This window comes from Trichosurus vulpecula, chromosome 9 (assembly GCF_011100635.1).
Source record: "Trichosurus vulpecula isolate mTriVul1 chromosome 9, mTriVul1.pri, whole genome shotgun sequence".
Taxonomy (NCBI): domain Eukaryota; kingdom Metazoa; phylum Chordata; class Mammalia; order Diprotodontia; family Phalangeridae; genus Trichosurus; species Trichosurus vulpecula.
This window is the reverse complement of record NC_050581.1, coordinates 100,612,799-100,630,510: the sequence shown is the minus strand read 5'-3', so window position 1 is coordinate 100,630,510 and position 17,712 is coordinate 100,612,799. Positions and strand designations below refer to the sequence as shown.

The 17,712-nt window shown below is 38.3% G+C and overlaps 1 protein-coding gene across 1 annotated transcript in view; it reads right to left on the bottom strand.

The window, feature by feature from the left end:
- ADAMTSL1 (ADAMTS like 1) overlaps positions 1–11,772 on the bottom strand; it is a 371,558-nt gene extending 359,786 nt beyond the window's left edge. Inside the window, exons 1-2 of the mRNA XM_036739597.1 lie at positions 11,761–11,772; positions 10,417–10,544 (exon numbers count right to left, since the gene is read on the bottom strand). Coding sequence (XP_036595492.1) covers positions 10,417–10,544; positions 11,761–11,772 — 140 coding nt within the window. The remainder of the gene's footprint in view (positions 1–10,416; positions 10,545–11,760) is intronic.
- Positions 11,773–17,712: the final 5,940 nt, after the last annotated feature.

Here is a 17,712-nt window from a genome sequence, read left to right as displayed (position 1 = left end):
GCATCCAGGTCTGTTCATCCTAGGCAATTCTGCCCATATTTTCCCATAAATTCAATACAAGCAGCCCACCCCATGACCTGGAAGCCTTCTTCACTCTCTACTTGACACAGTGAGGATACCAGTGAAACACTCAGAGTGTCCATCTGATATCTTCTACTCTCATCATGTGGTCAACCTACTTGCTATTCCTAGCATAAATTTTTCTAATGACATCTTTTATTCTGGTTATTCTTCAAAATTCATTGGTCCTTCACGTGCTTCTCGAGTAACTTCTTTATGAAATATATTTTCATTTCCTTGGAAATGTGTCATTATCATATAACATCATCCACCAAACATTGCTATTAAAAAGATGGGCCTTTGTTTCTGAGAGAAATTTGCAAGAGATGCCATCTTGCAATTTTCTTAAGGCAATATAATCAATCTCTTCTTCCTCCTTCTTCTCCTCCTACTATTAAATTCTGAACCTGACTCATCCAGTTGTACTATCTAGAACAGAGGCTGGCACTTAATAGGTGCTTATTATATACTTGTGGGTTAATCGATTGGTTCTATCTATTCTACATATACATGCTAAATGACAAGATCCCACTGCATGTCAACAATCTGGCCAAAATTCATTCTTTATCAACTTGGTCTTTCCTGCATGGATGGTCAAATCAAATCTCTCTGAGTGGTTATGGACACTCCTCTAGGAGGCTCTGCAATATTCTGGGGTTTGAATATGACTTTAACACAATGATTAGAATACAGGGGTCTCAAGTTGAGATATGAAACAGTTTCATCATAGGAGACCAAAGGCATTCACAAAGCTGCTGTATTATTCAGTAGATTACAAATGAATTTTCTTGTGTAGCTTGAGGGCAGGAATCATGTCTTATTTGTTGCCATTTCTTGGCTCTAGCAAAGTGTTCTACACACAACGTGTGCTCAATAAACATGCCTAGTTAATAATATATTTTGCTGGATTAGGAACTCATTAAATGATTACACCCAATAAGTGGTTTTTAATGAGTCCATTGTAGCAACTACTGACACCGTATTTATTGAGTACCTACTATGTGCTAGGCATTGTTGTTGATTCTGTATGGGGAGGAGAGTTCTCACATTTGAAAAAAATATATATCCTTATAAAACAGTACTTTGATATTAACAGTTGATTCTAATTCCCTTTGGAAAAAGATGCATTGATTTGAAATGCTAGTTAATGTTTTTGCTGGACTATTTTTAACAAAGAGGTCTACTTTTATAAAGAAACACTATTTGTGGGAAAGTATACTAAACTTTGTTTTATTTTTAGCCATGCATATGAGAAGCCTAACTGTGGACCACATGCCCATAACCATTACCTGATGTGACGTTGTATAATAGTTCAGCTATTTGCTCTTCAATTAAATTCACGTCAGGTTTAGAAATTTACAAAAATGTAAAAGTTTTCCTAACTTCAAAATTGGAATCATGCCAATTCATCCTTATCATCTGGTGGTTTCTCTCGAGGATAAGAGATCTGGATGTCATTTGTTGAAAGACATCTTATAAATGCATGGATGAGAAGCAGAAATGGGGGCTGTGCAAAGGGATGGGTGTAGGATGTCTGCACATTATAAATTTGCCATAGGAATATGCTATGATTTGATAATGTTGAGCTGAAGACTAAGAATATATGAAACCACAAAAGATACACACATAGCATTACTGTCTGGTTCTGAAATGTCAAATAGAAAAGGCTAAAGTTGTAGCAAGGAAGGAATGGACTGAAGAAAGTAAAAAAAAATCTAGAGACTTGTTAATGATCTACATTTTGGCAGGGAAAATGCTAAACTTATCACTGTTTGCTAATCCTATTTTACCATTAGCTTGGACACTAATATAATACATTAATGCTCATCACGCTTATATGTGCTTTACACCATGGTTCAAACTCTGTTGCTGTTTTTCAGATGTATCTGACTCTCTGTGACTCCATTTGTGGTTTTCTTGGCAGAGATTTTTGACTGTCTTGCCATTTCCTTCTCGAACTCATTTTATAGATGAGGAACTGAAGCAAACAGGGTTTAGTGACTTCCCAGGATCACACAGCTACTAAGCGTCTGAGGCCAGATTTGAACTTAGGAAGATGAGTCTTCCTGACTTTAGGCCTGTTACTCTATCTACTGTACCACCCAGCTGCCATAGAATAAACTGAGGTACATTAAAAAAGAAAACAAACCCAAACCAAAAAACAAAATACTTGCTTATTTGTGCTGTCTCATGAAAAGAAATGCAGAAATGTGACTGAGGTATCAATAGTGTAGTCAGGTGGTTATAAATTTATATTTTATATACATCATAGAGAGATTGGATAGATACTTTTGAAAATGTCATAACATGTTAAATTTTTAATTGGATTCTAATTCTATCAAAATAAGATTCCATCACTAATATCCTCCCTGGTTTTTCATCACAGTACAGAGGTAACCTTAGATTCTTAAACATTTTTCCAATTAATGTGTGTGTGTGTGTGTGTGTGTGTTATGGACTGCTCTGACCCCTTGGTGAAGCCTTTGGATCTGTTCTCAGAATAATATATATATATATATATATATATATATATATATATATATATATATATATATATATATATATATACACATATATATATATGTATATATATGTATGTGTGTATATATATATGTATATATATGTATGTGTGTATATATGTGTATATATATATAGTGACAGAGAGAGACAGAGACAGAGACAGAAAGACAGAGAGACAGAAAGATAGACAGAGAGAGGTAGAGGAAGAGGGAAAGGAAGAGGAAGAGGGAGAGAAGAGGGAGAGGGAGAGGGAGAGGGAGGGGGAGGGGAAGGGGAAGGGGGAGAGAGAAAGAGAAGGCGATTCTAAAGACCCATTGCTATTTAATTTACAGTTTCCAAAGACCTTTCCAAGCAACAACTTTGTAAGGTAAGTTTGCTAATAGTCTTATTATCCTTATTTTGAATATAAGGAACCTGAGGATCTGAGAGATGAATCTGAGATTTTGCGATTTGCCCAGGGTCACACAGCTAGTGAGTATCTAAGATAGGCTTCAACCCAGACCACCAGACCATGGGTTCCCAGCAGCATTCTTTCTGTTCTGCTCAGCAACTACCATGTGAGGAAGAATCTAGCTAAGTTTCGGAAGGCTCACCTCAAGAAGACTGACCACTAAGCGATGATGTATTTTTGGTCACGTCACCTCATCAAGACTGTATACTGAGTCAAAGTCATGAAGAGGTTGTGACCTGCATTCCTGAAAAGTACATCCAAACTGATGAAATCATGCAAATAAAATAAATTTACTAATTTACTAAATAATAAATTTACCAAAGTAAATAGAAGACAAGATATTGATTTTATTTATTCAATGTAGGCCTTAAAATGTTTGGGTGATGCAGTAGATAGAGTGCTAGAGAAGGAGTCAGGATGCCTGGAGTTCAAATCTGGGTTCAGAGACTTAACAGTTGGTTGACTTCAAGCAAATCACATAATCTTTGCCTACCTCAGTTTCCTAAGTTGTAAAACAGGGATAATTACCTACCTTCTAGGGTTATTGTGATAATATCTGTAAAGCACTTCACATAGCAGATGTTTAAAAAAGCTTATTTCCTTCCTTTATTCATTGAGGATGCTGTGGAATGGCAAAGGGATTTTCATATGCCTTCAGAAATAAAAAGAGAAGTTTTCTATTGCTCCTTAATTATCTGTAGCTGGCAGGCTTACTTAGTTAGAGAGCATTGTGCTAATGAGGCCAAACTTGTGGGCCCTACTCCCATAAGGGCTACTTAGCTTCTTGGCCAGCTGTCTCACCGCATAGGCCATTGATCTCTAGGGGGTCAGTTAATGAGGTAGATTCAGCATAAATCAAACTCCTATTGACAAGCAGTTGTCAATGTCACCTTTGTGTGAGAGAGGGCATATTTTAATAATCTAGAAACCAGTATACTTCCCAGATCTGGATTTATACAGCATGGATGGCCTTCTACAGATAAAAAAGATTTACATTTTCTTTTGATTACGTGTTGCATTGTAGTTTAACTATGGTAGCAAGTTTTACTAGTATTCAAAAAGTATAACGTATAATAAAAGTTTGTGGACATTATAATAAGCATAGGCTTTCCAGAAAAAGAAATACACAAATTAATTATTTTTCTGATTTTTGCCAGATTTGGAAATGTCTCGTGTCAAGACATTTCTTCACCCAAAAATGTTGAAATGATGGGTGGGTCAGTATCTTTTCTCCCTTTTATTTTAAATTCCCCATCCAGCAAGTTGCTAAAAGTACTTGCCTTAATTTTGTGGGACCTAAAGAGGGACATATTTTCTGCAAATGTATTATTATTAGCATTTTTATTCCTTTATTATCAGAGAACAAAGTTATTTGAGAAGAGAATTTCAGATTAGAACTTACAGCTCAAATTCAACACTTTTATTTTACAAATAGGGAAAAAGAGATCTAGAGAGGTCAAGTGACTTGCCCACAGTCAAAATGGTACCTAGGTAAACAGCAAAATCAGAATTTGAACTGAGATTCTCTGAAGCTAATTCCAGTATTCTCCCTACTTAATCACTCCTTCTATAAGAACAAATTCTTAAAAGTCTGAAGCTTAGAGTCTTAATTTACTTTGAAAGGTCTATGTTGTCTTAAGGGGGTAGGTACCCACTTCACCAATAGAGGGCATAATATCTCTCATCTTTATTTCCATATGTCCCCCACACAGGAGCTTACCAATACAAAGCTCTTTCTTTAAGTTAATTTGACATTTGGTGGAAGCCAGTTCAGTATGTGAGCTACCCATTCGTCATCCTTCAGTCTCATTTTATGATCCATATACCCCACTTTCAGGTCACACTTATCCCTCGTATCTTTTATGCCACTTCTCATTTGCAAGTCATCATGGTTACCCATAATATTATAATCTATTTAGATTTGCCATGGTTTTTTCCATTGTACTTAGAGTCACCTGGAATTTTGATCCTCCTGAGACTCTGTATTCTATTTCAATGCCCTGAGTTCTTGAAAACTATGCCAATAGAACACAAGCTCTGGTAGGTTCTTCCATGTTGCAAAGGCCCAAGTACAGTCCTGGCAATGGACTGTCTCCTCTTTGAGGTACAAATTAGTAAATTACAGAAAGTCTCATCATCACAGGGTGATGAATTTCTTTTGGCTGTGGTGACAATTTGCTAAGTGATCAAAATGCCACTCTGAGTTACCAATAGCAGAAATATTTGGTTCTTGGCTGAGCAAGATTTTATTTGAGGTTTTCATTTATTCTTAAATTCCCTCTCAGTTTCTCATCTCAAGTGACAGGCTCTACCAACAATAATATTCGTGTCACTGAGTTTTCTTCAGGGACCAGATGGGAATTCATGCATTTCTTATTAGTTTCATGAGACATATTTTGGCTTTTCTACACAGATCATTTATGGATGTCAATCTAAACTCACCAGTCAACAAAACTATTGAGATTTCCCATATTGGGCTTTTCAGTGTGATACTATCAAGTAAGGCTTGTAGTGCTATCATCATATACAATCAAGCATTACAGATTTAGGAAATTAGATACCCAAAAGGAAGCAAATAAATGAATCATGAAGTCAGTTAACATCCACCCTTTCTTTGTATCCACCATACATCCCCAGAAAATGGTTATCTGGTCATTGCTTGAAGACCTTTAATGCTGGAGAAATCACCACATCTCCAGGAAGCCCATTCTATTTTTGGACAGCTCTAATTATTAGGAATGCCACCCACATTTTCTCTGCAACTTCTACTCACTGCTCCATGAAGTTGAAAAGAAAAGGCCTAATCTTTCCTATTTATGACAACCCTTCAAATAACTGAAGCAGGTGTCATGTCCCAATGCAAGTTGGGCACTTAGTAAATTTTCCTTAATTTGAATTGTTGAAAAGTTCCCTCTAAGTTTTACTTCTTCAGACTGGGCATTGCCATGTCCTTGAATCAGTTCTCCTATTGCATGGTTTCCAGTTTCTTTGTCTTCTAGGTAGTCTTTCTTTAGGGGCATTCCAGTCATTAAGTATAATTTCTTAGATGTAGTAATTAGAAAGAGACACAATATGTGTCTCTTGGGATGTGTTCAGAACACGGTAAAGTGGAATAAGACATTCATTGGATGATGGATCATGACAAATTTAAATTTAAGACAATTAGGGAAGATTTTTTATGTGTGCTATTTTGTTTTTATTATGCATAGCAATTTTATATAATCATAAGTAGTACTACTTATAACTTAGAAATAGCACTAATTATAAGTAGTACTTGTCATTGTCAAATGATATCTTTTATTGAAGAAGAATATTTTAGCAATTCTGATTTTATGGTTTGGGGGTAGCTATAGAAATAGACCACACAATTGAAAAATGTGGTAATCACTATTGTACAGAAAATTTTTTCTATCACTAAATCCTAGGGCTTGTTTCCACTAGTCCATGATGTTGATTCTTCATCTTTCATCTACATTCTGACTATAGGCCCAACATTCAGCTTTTCCAAATATACGTTCAAGTCAAGATTCCTATTCACTGATTGATAGTCTGGTAATACAAACTCTGGTTGGTAATGACATTAAAAAAATACTTCTGTCTTCTCTTGATAATCTTAATGAAGGAGAATGTTTTGCATTTTCTCCTCTCCCCTCCCTCTCTCCATAAACACGCGCGCGCGCACACACACACACACACAATCAATCAATCAATCAATCTTCCTCTCCCTCCCTCTCTCCTCTTCTCCTTCCCTTCTCTTTCTTTTTCTGAAAATCACCTGGTAATCTTTGAAGATACATATTAACCCACAATGCTATTCATGCATTAGTACTACTATTGGTGTTATTAAAATGATTATATTGACAAACAATGGTAACCATAAACAATTTTGAGGTTTACAAAACGTTTTCCAAACATTATCTCTTAGGAGTCTCACAGTCACACTGTGAGGAGGGCAATGACTATGGATAGTATTGTCCTTATTTTACTGACAAGGAATTCAGTGACTTGCCTGAGGCCCCACAGCTGGTCAGTGTCAGAGGTGTCAAAGGAGTAGAAGTTCTCCCCCTTCTCCCAAACCTAGAACTCCATCCACTAAATCATGTTACCTCTCAGCACATGTCAGACTAAAATACTGTCAATGATGATTCTATTCCTAGTTAGAAATTCCCCCTTTAGGATTAATATAAAAACAAATGGCTGCATTTCTTTGGTTGGTGAGAGCAATCCTACCTTCCAACCATTACCATAAACACTTTAAGCCTCGGTACAAATCCAATGGTCTTAGTGAGTTGCCTTGGCCGGTAGTGCTAATTAGCAAGTGGCCACTCCTCTAGTGATAAGCATCTCCAAGTTTAGTTTGGCTGGTCCTTGAAAGACATAATCATAGTTTATTACTGAGTTCTTGCTCAAAGCCTTTCCAACTTAGTTGGAGCTGCCAGACCTCGTTAAAAATTAACTCTGATTTTTCATTGCAAACTCAAGATAAACGGCCGTGTGTGTGTGTGTGTGTGTGTGTATGCATGTGTGAGTGTATATATGATTTAGAAAAATACAATTTCTTTCTAGTAGAGATAGATTATCTTTCATCTGCTCTATATACAGGATATCCCAAAAGTCAGCTTAAAGATTACTTTAATTAAAGCTTAAAACTGCACTAAGACTTTTGAGACCCAGTATACATGGTAAGCATGTATAAGCATGTGCTAAGTATGTACTTAGTTACTTGCTTGCTGACTCTTTATTTGATTATGAGCTCCTACTATTTGCCTTTCTTTGTAACAGCAGTGCTTAGCTTAGCCCAATGCCTGGCATAAAGTAAGTACTTAATAAATGTTTCTTGATTAATTATTTTCATTTAATACAATATCCAGGCATCATAGAGAACAGAAATTTAATCCTATTATTCATTCAGAGACCTTAAACTAATTGGGTCTTTTCTGTCTCTGGAAATAGGACAAAATGATTTGTATGGCTCAAGTACATTAATCAATCTTACACAATAGAAAAGCAGAAGGCGAATGGAATAAGAGAAGCGTTGTTCATTCGTTTCAGTTGTTTCCAACTCTTCATGACCCCGTTTGGGGTTTTCTTGGCAAAGATACTGGAGTGGTTTGCCGATTCCTTCTCCAGCTCATTTTACAAGTGAGGAAACTGAGGCAAAAAGATTAAGTGACTTGCCTGGGGGGAGGTCACGCAGCTAACACTCTAGCCACTGTGCCACCTAGCCGCCCATAAGAGAAGGGGTGTGGTGATAAAAGGGAGGGCAGATTAAGGGAGGAAGTGGTCTGAAGCAAAACAGACTTTTGAGGAAGAATGGGGGGAAGAGAGAAGGAGAGAGAGATAACAGAAAAAATAGAATGGAGGGAAATACACAATAATCCTAACTGTGAATGTGAATGGGATGAACTTACCTATGAAATGGAAATAACAGAATTGATTAGAAATGTGAATCCGACAACATGTTATTTATAAGAGACACACTTGAAGCAGAAAGTCACACACAGAGAGTTAAAATGAGGGTCTGGGGCAGAATCTATTATGCTTTAGCTAAAATAAAAAAAAATCAGGTTAGCAATCATAATGTCAGACAAAGCAAAAGCAAAAATAGACCTAACTAAAAGAGATAATCGGGCAGCTCGGTGGCACAGTGGATAGAGCAACTGGCCTGGAGTCAGGAAGACTCATCTTCCTGAGTTCAAATCTGGCCTCAAACACTTACTAGCTGTGTGACTCTGGGCAAGTCATTTAAGTGTTTGCTTCAATTCCTCATGTAGAGGGCCAGCTCTGAGAAAGTCCATTCTGGGATAAGATACAGGCCAGAGGCCTGTTCTTGCCCTTGGGCTGGTAACTCGGCACATGGGCTCTCCATCCTCCTGCCTCGGCATACAGGTGCTGCTCAAGATGAAGGCTCTTCAAGCCTCCTTGGTATACACATGTACTCTCCAAAACCCCCATGGCACACACATGCTAAATACCACCTGTGGGCTATTAACACAATACTGTTTACAGCAAAAGGGGAACAAAAGCAGAGGAAGTCATGCATTATGCAAATGCCTCACACGTGGATTTGTTGATTCTGCTTGCCTAAAAGGTACATAAGCCCTGTCCCTCAGTTAAATAAACGGAGCTGTTCTTTACTCTTCTGCCTGGCCTGTGTTTTCTTTTCACGGCATTCTGCCATCTCTGGCCATTTAGACGCCACAGCTGCTGGTGGCACCTCATCTGTAAAAATAGCTGGAGAAGGAAATGGCAAACCCCTTTAGTATGTTTGCCAAGAAAACCACACATAGGGTCACAAAGAGTCAAACAGGACTGAAAAATGACTGAACAACAACTAAAAGAGATAATCAGGGAAACTACATTTTGCTAAAAGGTACCACAAACAACGAAGGAATATCAAAAACATTTGTGGCAAGTTTCTCTGAAAAAAGGTCTCATTTCTCAAATACATAAGGAATGGAATCAAATTTATAAAAATAAGAGCTTTTTCCTAATTGATAAATGGTCAAGTGATATGAACAGGCAATTTTCTTTTTTTTTATTGGTTGGGGCATAGGAATAACGGTATATGTATCATGAAATAAGACCACTTCACCCTTGACTCACAAATAGAGGTACCCCTTTTTCTTGCCAAAGGCAACCCCTCTACATGCGCAAATCATCCCATTCTCTATCTTCTCTAGCAGATTGCCTCCTGTATCATCTCTACTCTCTCATTTATTTTAATTCTTTCCTTGTCTGCTTCTTTTTTTAAAATTTAATTTAATATATTTAGTTTTCAGCATTGATTTTCACAAGAGTTTGAATTACAAATTTTCTCCTCATTTCTACTTTCCCACCCACTCCAAGATGGCGTATATTCTGGTGGCCCTGTCCCCCAGTCAGCCCTCCCATTTGTCACCCCACTGCCCTCCCATCCCCCTTTCCCTTCTTCTCTTGTAGGGCAAGATAGAACAGGCAATTTTCATAAGAAGAAATCAAAGCTCTCTGTAGTCATGTGAAAAAACACTCTAAACTGCTATTGAATAGAGAAATGCAAATTAAAACAATTCTGAGGTACCACTTCACATCTATCAGAAATGACGAATGTTGGAGGGTATGTAAGAAAACAGATCCACTAATGAATTGCTGGTGGGGTTGTAAACTGGTCCAACCATTCTGAAGAACAATTTGGAACTAACCATACCCAAAGGGCTATAAAACCCTTTGACCCAGCAATACTAATGCTAGATCTGTATCCCAAAGAAATCAGAAAAAAAGGAAAAGCACCTATATGTACAAAAAAAAAATTTATAGCAGCTGTTTCGAAATGTAAACCAAACTCAGTGATAGCTTGTGTTTTTGTTCTCTCCAAAGTGCCAAAGATAGTTTGGTACTTCACTTACTTGCTGCTGAGGCAGCGTCTCAGTGAATATGAGGCTCCTCCTCCACAAGTTCTAGAGCATTCACTCCATGGACCCCAGGCATCCCACAACGTATCCCGGTCTTCCTCAGATCTTGCCGTCCTGGAACTCTGAAAGAGACAAAACATTTTCAATGGTGGGTGTCCCAATACTTGTCAAAGAACTCTCAAACAGTGAGTAGCCTCAAATCCATCTTAAAACACATTTCATTAATTTAGTTTAGAATTGGGAGGCACTTTTTAAGCACACGGATCATTGTACCAGGTAGCACATGTGCAGTAAATCAGCTGAGGATTAGCAGATGTCAGTGGGCATCCAAATGTGCATATAAGTTTCCAGGGTCCTGGTTTATTAATAAAATTCAATACTTCTATAAAATCTGTGAATGTTATACAAAGGTGTCAGCATTGCTCTATGTTTTTCCTATAGCTAAATATTTACAGGGTGGATGCATCTACAATCTCCTTTGCAAATAGTATCAGACTACCCCTACCCTGGATCCTGGTTCTGTCACTTCATGGGCTTTAGGATCCTGGGGAAGCAACTGAAACTTTCTGGGCTTCAATGTACTCACTTACAAAATGGTGACAATGCCAACTATCTTAAAGGGTTTTGCAAGAAAAGAACTAATTACTATAGAAATGGGACTTATAATCACTGGTTAAAAACAGAGTATAATGGGTAAATTTCTTATTTAGGTCCCAAACAATGGGCTTACAGAGCAAAGCAAATAAGTCTTGACACAGTTCAGGGAGACAACTCATTCTTCAGGCTTAGTAACAGTATCTCACATTTTAAAATTACTTTAAAATTTACAAAAGACTTTCTTTATCATTGGGGAAAAGGATAGAAGGTTTCTAGACCCACAATTTCATCATTGTCAAGAACTCCCAGGGTAGAAGCTCCCCTCCATGGATACACATCGATAACTTCTCTGTAATTTACAGTTTTAAAGAGTTCCCAGGAGTACTGGAGAGGTTAACGGGCATGTCCTTGGTCACACAATTAGTATGGCCAGACATGGAAACTGAACTCATGTTTTCCTCACTCCAATACACCATTATTGTATCCTTATTTTAGAGACCAGAAAGCTCAATATTGTAGGACTGAAATCCAGACCAACAAGATAACGGATTTAAGGCTGGAAGGGACCTTAAATGATATTGAGTCCAACCCCCCATTCCTTTTACAGATGTGGAACATCAGGCACAGAAAGGTGTAGTGACTTCCCCAGCCTAACATAGCTAATAAGTGCCTGAGGTGGGATTCAAATTCAGGTCTCTTGACTCACAGTCCAGTTCTCTGTGCATTATGCCCCATACTTACCTCAAAAGCCATGATGTTTTCTATTCTACCATGGGGCCAAATACATACAATGTCAAATTTGTCTGGTGATGTCCAATCACCAGACCATAATTTCTAGCTTCTATAAAATACAAAATGGCATAGGTAATAGAATCACATCTGCCACACAAAAAGCCCTTCCTTCCAGAAGAAAATATTTATTGAGCCTTGATGCCTGTTTTATAGGTTTGACAAAATCAATCTCTAATCATAGCAATATGGAGCACTGTTTTTCCAGGGCTCAATTAAATAGGAGGGTGGAGAAAGAGGAGTTAAAGTACTAGACCAGGCTGAAGGTTCTCCGTGCTCAGACTAGATTGACTTACCCCTTTGCCATAGGAGTGGGCATTCCTGAATGTTTCCTTTACATGCTTACTACATAAATACCCCATATTTAAATTCCATTGAGGATCACAACATCATATATCACTCTCTAACCTGTCTTCTGCCAAATTTTAGGTCCAATGGATTGCTTCTCTGTGCATGATTGGCACAAAGATTAGGCAGTTTTGAAAGTGATGTTTGCTCTACTTATTGCGTATGTAACAAATATAAATTTACTAAATGCAATTTCCCTTATTTTGTTCAAATAAAATACAACTGAAATTTGAATCAGCCTCTATAATTGCTAGGATAAATGAAGTGATTAAAGTAAGCAAGATCAGTGATTATAAGCTATGACTATATCCAGCCCCTACAGCTGCAAAAAATCAAATATGCAACATTCACAGCTGTACTCCATCCCCAGATGCAATCTTATTAGCATTTACATGTGAGATAAGAGGCCCAGAAAGCCAGTTTATTAAGGTTATTCCAGCTGGCTGCTCTCTGGGTAAGATTTTTGAAAAATGAAAATATGTGACTGTTATTGTGTTTTTGTAAAGAAACAAATGATTTCAAGCTCCAAGTTGACCTTTTCTCCACCTCTTCTGGTCACATGCCTCATTTGAGGAGTTGTTAATAAGGGATCCAAGGTGTTGCTTCAATGACTAACCACCCTTGCCTCATCACCAATGCCAAGAGCAGCACAACGAGGCAGGCCCACTGAGGGCCCACATCCCCGTGAACTCCTCTGCACACCCATCCAGCAGAGAGGCATGTGCCTGCTATTTGCATTCCAAGATTTGTTATAAGACATATATTCCCAGAAAGCATGTGGTCTCAAACTGGAACAAACTCCAAGTTTTCTTTTAACAAGTGGAATAAACATAATTCATTTCAACTGAATCCATGTTTAATGTTAAGGAAAGTAAAGTGATTTTCCTCTTCTTTAACTTTGCCAGAACTCAGCATCTACAACCAAGGATGACATTCTAGCAATACCTTTAAGGCCATTTAAAATCTCCTAACATTTGTTTATTGCCTTTTTTAAGAGGGCCCTCAGTATAAGCACATAACATGCTTAATCCAGTTAGGACTTGTTTATTACTTTAAAACTTTAGCATGTGAACACCTATTTGCTTGATAATAAATAAACAAAAATGTGATCTTCCGTTTTCACCTAGTGAGTGGAACCTAAGTCAAATAAAATTAGTGGTGAATGAGAGGCCACTTTTGGAATGCAACAGCCAATACTTACAATGCCTAACACCCTCACTTCTCTTGGCTGCCCTTGGCTGCTTGTGCGCTTTAGCCTTCTTCTCCATTATACTAATAGACCAAATTAATCTGAATGCCTCAGAACCAAGGTCCACAATGCCATAAAAATCAAGATCAAGAGATTATCCCTGGCTCTGTTGTTGGAGATTCCAGCAGGAGTGCCAGGTAGAATGATGGTCTTTGGATATTAACATCTATCTACTAAAAAGCAGACACCAACCCTGAACTTGTTTTATGTTGGCAGATGCTCCATCAGATGGTGACTTATCAAAAAAGAGGCAAAACTGAATCTAAACCCTAGATCTACCTTGTGAGGAAAAGCCCATTACCAATCATGGGGTGTGCCTCATCCTATTTTTTTCATCGTGAAGGTATCGTTATGGGATAGTGGCACTCCTTTTTTGACTCATACATTTTTGGAGCCCATTTTACAGGGAATAAGTTTACCCATGGTTCAAGGCAATTCAACTGAATAGACATTTAGTAAGTGCCTATTATATTCTCCTTCCCAGCACTGTGCTAAGTGCCAGGCATACGAAGAAAAAGAAAAAAAAGCTTATATTCTCCTTGGGGGTGAGGGTGGAGAGGTTTCTAATTTGGTATCTAATTTTCCAGGAAGGAAGATCACTACCCTGAACTTGTTCTAGTTAGGTCAACATAAACCAAGATGTAAACCTTTCTAGATCCATGGACCAGTCAAACTGACTGGAGTTACTTTTAACAAATACTTCCTGTCCTAGCTCCACCATAGCTCCTCCCTTATGAAAGCACTGAGAACCTGTCAAGAGCATCTTCCCTCACCCTCAATCCAATATGTTTCTTTGAGCTTTGGCAAATGCCAATTGCCTAGAATACAGTCTTTAGTCATGATTCATTTTATCTCTCCCATGGATAGAAGGAGTTTCTTTCACTCCAGCAGTGTTAGGGTGGTTTCCTTTTCTTGCCATTACTGGTTTATCTAAATGCAACCTTAATCCTACAGTTTTGTTCTGTATTCTCAGGGCCAATTTCAGAAACAAAATCTCAGGTGAACAGCTCCAGGCCTGACAGTTACAAGTACTTAAAGCCCTTTGAGTAATCGCATGAAGCAATATTTTCCCTGTTCTTCACTGCCCAATATACACTTAGCCTCAGATTGACCTCACATGTACAGATCTCTTTGTATAGAAATCTTGTTCATTAGGGCTTGAGCAGGTCATGAAGCCCATTTGCAAGATACTCTAGGAAGAAGGAAGATTAAGGAAAAACAATGGAGAATTATGTGCATACAAATAAGGAGTACCAGGAAAAATGTATATATTTATAAGACATATAAATATATATATATATATATGTATATGTAGGTATATTTATTTATCTTCCAATGCTGTACCAGAGGAGTCTGGGGAGGTGGGGGGAAACAGGCAGAACGATATAATGGGGAGAGGTTAAGCCTTGCAGTCAGGACACTTGGATTATTGACCAAGAGCTAGAAAGGACCTAGGAGATAATCTAGTCTGACTCCTTCATTTTACAGATTAAGTTTTTAGTCCCAGGTCAAACACTTACTGGCTGTGTGACCATAGGGTAGCAAATTTATCTCTCAGATACATCTGTAAAATGGGGCTGGTCCTACTTGTCCTGATTATTACACAGGGTTGTTGGGAGGAAAATGTTGTGTAAACCTCACAATATCTTAGGAATATAAGTTATTATCAATAAAAAATAATAATCCAGGTTATACAGAACTAGAGTTTTTAGTAGAATAAAAAAGTAAGAGGTATTTGGCTAATATGATTTTGTAAATTTAGGTTTGTTTAATAAACATTTGCTTAAGGAATTGAACTAATCTACATTTTTGCATCTGAGTTTTACAGCTATGGGTTGTCTCTATGCTTCTGTCTATGCATCATAGAACACTATAATCTCTGAAGAGTGAAATGGAAGATTACCTCAAGGGCCCTGGGAGAAGCACATGATGGACATAGACAATTTGCAGTTGGGGAAGTAGCATAAAGGATTCTGTCCAAGAAATGTATGATCAAAAGGGAGGGTGGGCTAGGTACACTGTTGAAAGCAAACCACCAACCAGCATAAGTGCAATGGAAGAAAGGAAGGGAGGAAGGAAGGAAGGGAGGAAGGAAGGGAGGAAGGAAGGAAGGGAGGAAGGAAGGGAGGAAGGAAGGGAGGAAGGAAGGGAGGAAGGAAAGGAGGAAGGAAGGAAGGAAGGAAGGAAGGAAAAAGGGAGGGATGGGAGGAGGGAGGGAGGAAGGAAGGGAGGAAGGAAGGAAGAAAGGGAGGGAGGGAGGAAGGAAGGAACTAAGGAAGAGGAAAGAGGGAAGGAAAGGAAGAAAAGGAAGGAAAAAAGCATTTATTAAACACCTACTATGTGCCAAGAACTGTGCTAAGCACTTTACAAATATTATCTCATCTGATCCTCACAACTCTGGGAGATAAGTGCTACTATTAAAACGAACAACAATAACAACAGGGCTAGCTGGCACAATGGATAGAGTCCCAGCCCAGGAGTCAGAAGACTCATCTTCCTGAGTTCCAATGTGACATTCACTAGCTGTGTGGCCCTGGGCAAGTCACTTAACCCCTGTTTGCCTCAGTTTCCTTATCTGTAAAATGAGCTGGAGGAGGAAATGGCAAACCACTCCAGTGTTTTTGCCAAGAAAACCCAAATGGGGTCACAAAGTGTTGGACACGACTGAAAACAACGGAAGGACAACAAGAAAACAACAACAGCTAACACTTGTATAGTGCTTACTATGTGCCAGGCACTGTGCTAAGCAATTTGTGATTAGAATCTCATTTGATCTTCACAACTCTGGGAGATAGGTGCTGTTATTAACCCTCCTTTACAGACAAGGAAACTGAGGCAAACAGCGATTCAGTGACTTTCCACACGTAGCTAGTAAGTGTTTGAGGCTGGATTTAAACTCAGGTCTTCCTGATTCCAGGCCCAATGCTCTATCCGCTGTGCCACCAGCTGGTAAGATCACAAGGAAGACCTCCTGTGGGGAACTTACGGGAAGACATGGACAAGAGTTGTGCAGAACAGGCAGGCAGGGATGGGTTGTGACCTGCAACACAGCAGGGAATACCTACTTTGACGAGATCACTCTGTTGGAGTATTTTACAGATGTGCACAAGTTCTTATAATTAGTGAGATGACTGTTGAGAGATGTGGAAACTTCAAAGATCTGTGCTATGGTCAATTGGTTAAGCAATCAATTAATTAATCATAGCGGTTATTAAGTACTAAGCACACAGTCAGACCCTGGGTAAGTCATCGGAATACAAAGGAAAAGCAAAAACAGTGACTGACCTCAAGGAGCTTATATTCTAATGAGGGGGAGGGGACATTTATAAATCAATACACTGGAGATATACTGAGTATATGGAAGGTAGCCAGAATCCTACTGTAAGATTAGCACTGGGGCACCTGAGTCTGTTTTAACTCTCGCAGAACAGACACAACATTTATTTTTTAACACATCTGGAATTTCATGGGACAGTACAAAATGAATGTCATATACATCTAAGTGAAAGCAGCTTGAACAAAAAAGGAACTCTACCCATGATGAGAGAACCATCTTTCCATAGCATGTGCATGTTTATTCTGTATATGTGTTAAGGACTAATGTGCTTAAAAAGCCAGACAGATCAACTATGTGAATCTTTGGGAATGGTTATAGTTCATTGCAAACAGTGTGGCTATAGTACTTGGTTGATGTTTGATTTTAAAAAGTTTTTTTTGTAAAGTTACATTTCAAACCCAATTTTAGAATCAATATTTTTTATACATTCTTTGTCCAATGCTAACTTTGCCATACACAGCAAATGTAGGCAAGCTTTATAAATATATACTCTTTGGATTTTGACAACAATTTTTTCCAAAATGTACTTAACTGTGGTCAAATAGTTTAAAACTGCCCAGAGATCTTCCTCCACTAGCTCCTCCTTCACCCCGTCTCACATGAAGAGGTTGCCCTTCTTTTTGCCAAGACAAATTCCTTTGCCCCGTCATGCCACTACTACCATCATCATCATCATCATCATCACCACCATCACCACTACTGTCACCATCATCATCACCCTCACCTCCACCATCACCATAAACAACAATAAAAAGCATTTGTTAAGCACTTATTGCTTACAGTCACTGCACTAAGCAGTGTGGAATATAAAGGAAGGCAGAAACATTCCCTGCCCTCAGAGCTCACCTTGTAATGATAGAGACAACATGCAAATAACTACGTATGTATGACATACTCACTGTAAATGGGAGGTAATCTCAGGCATGGTAGGGGGTGTTCAGGGAAATACTGGGAAAAGTTTCTTGCAGAA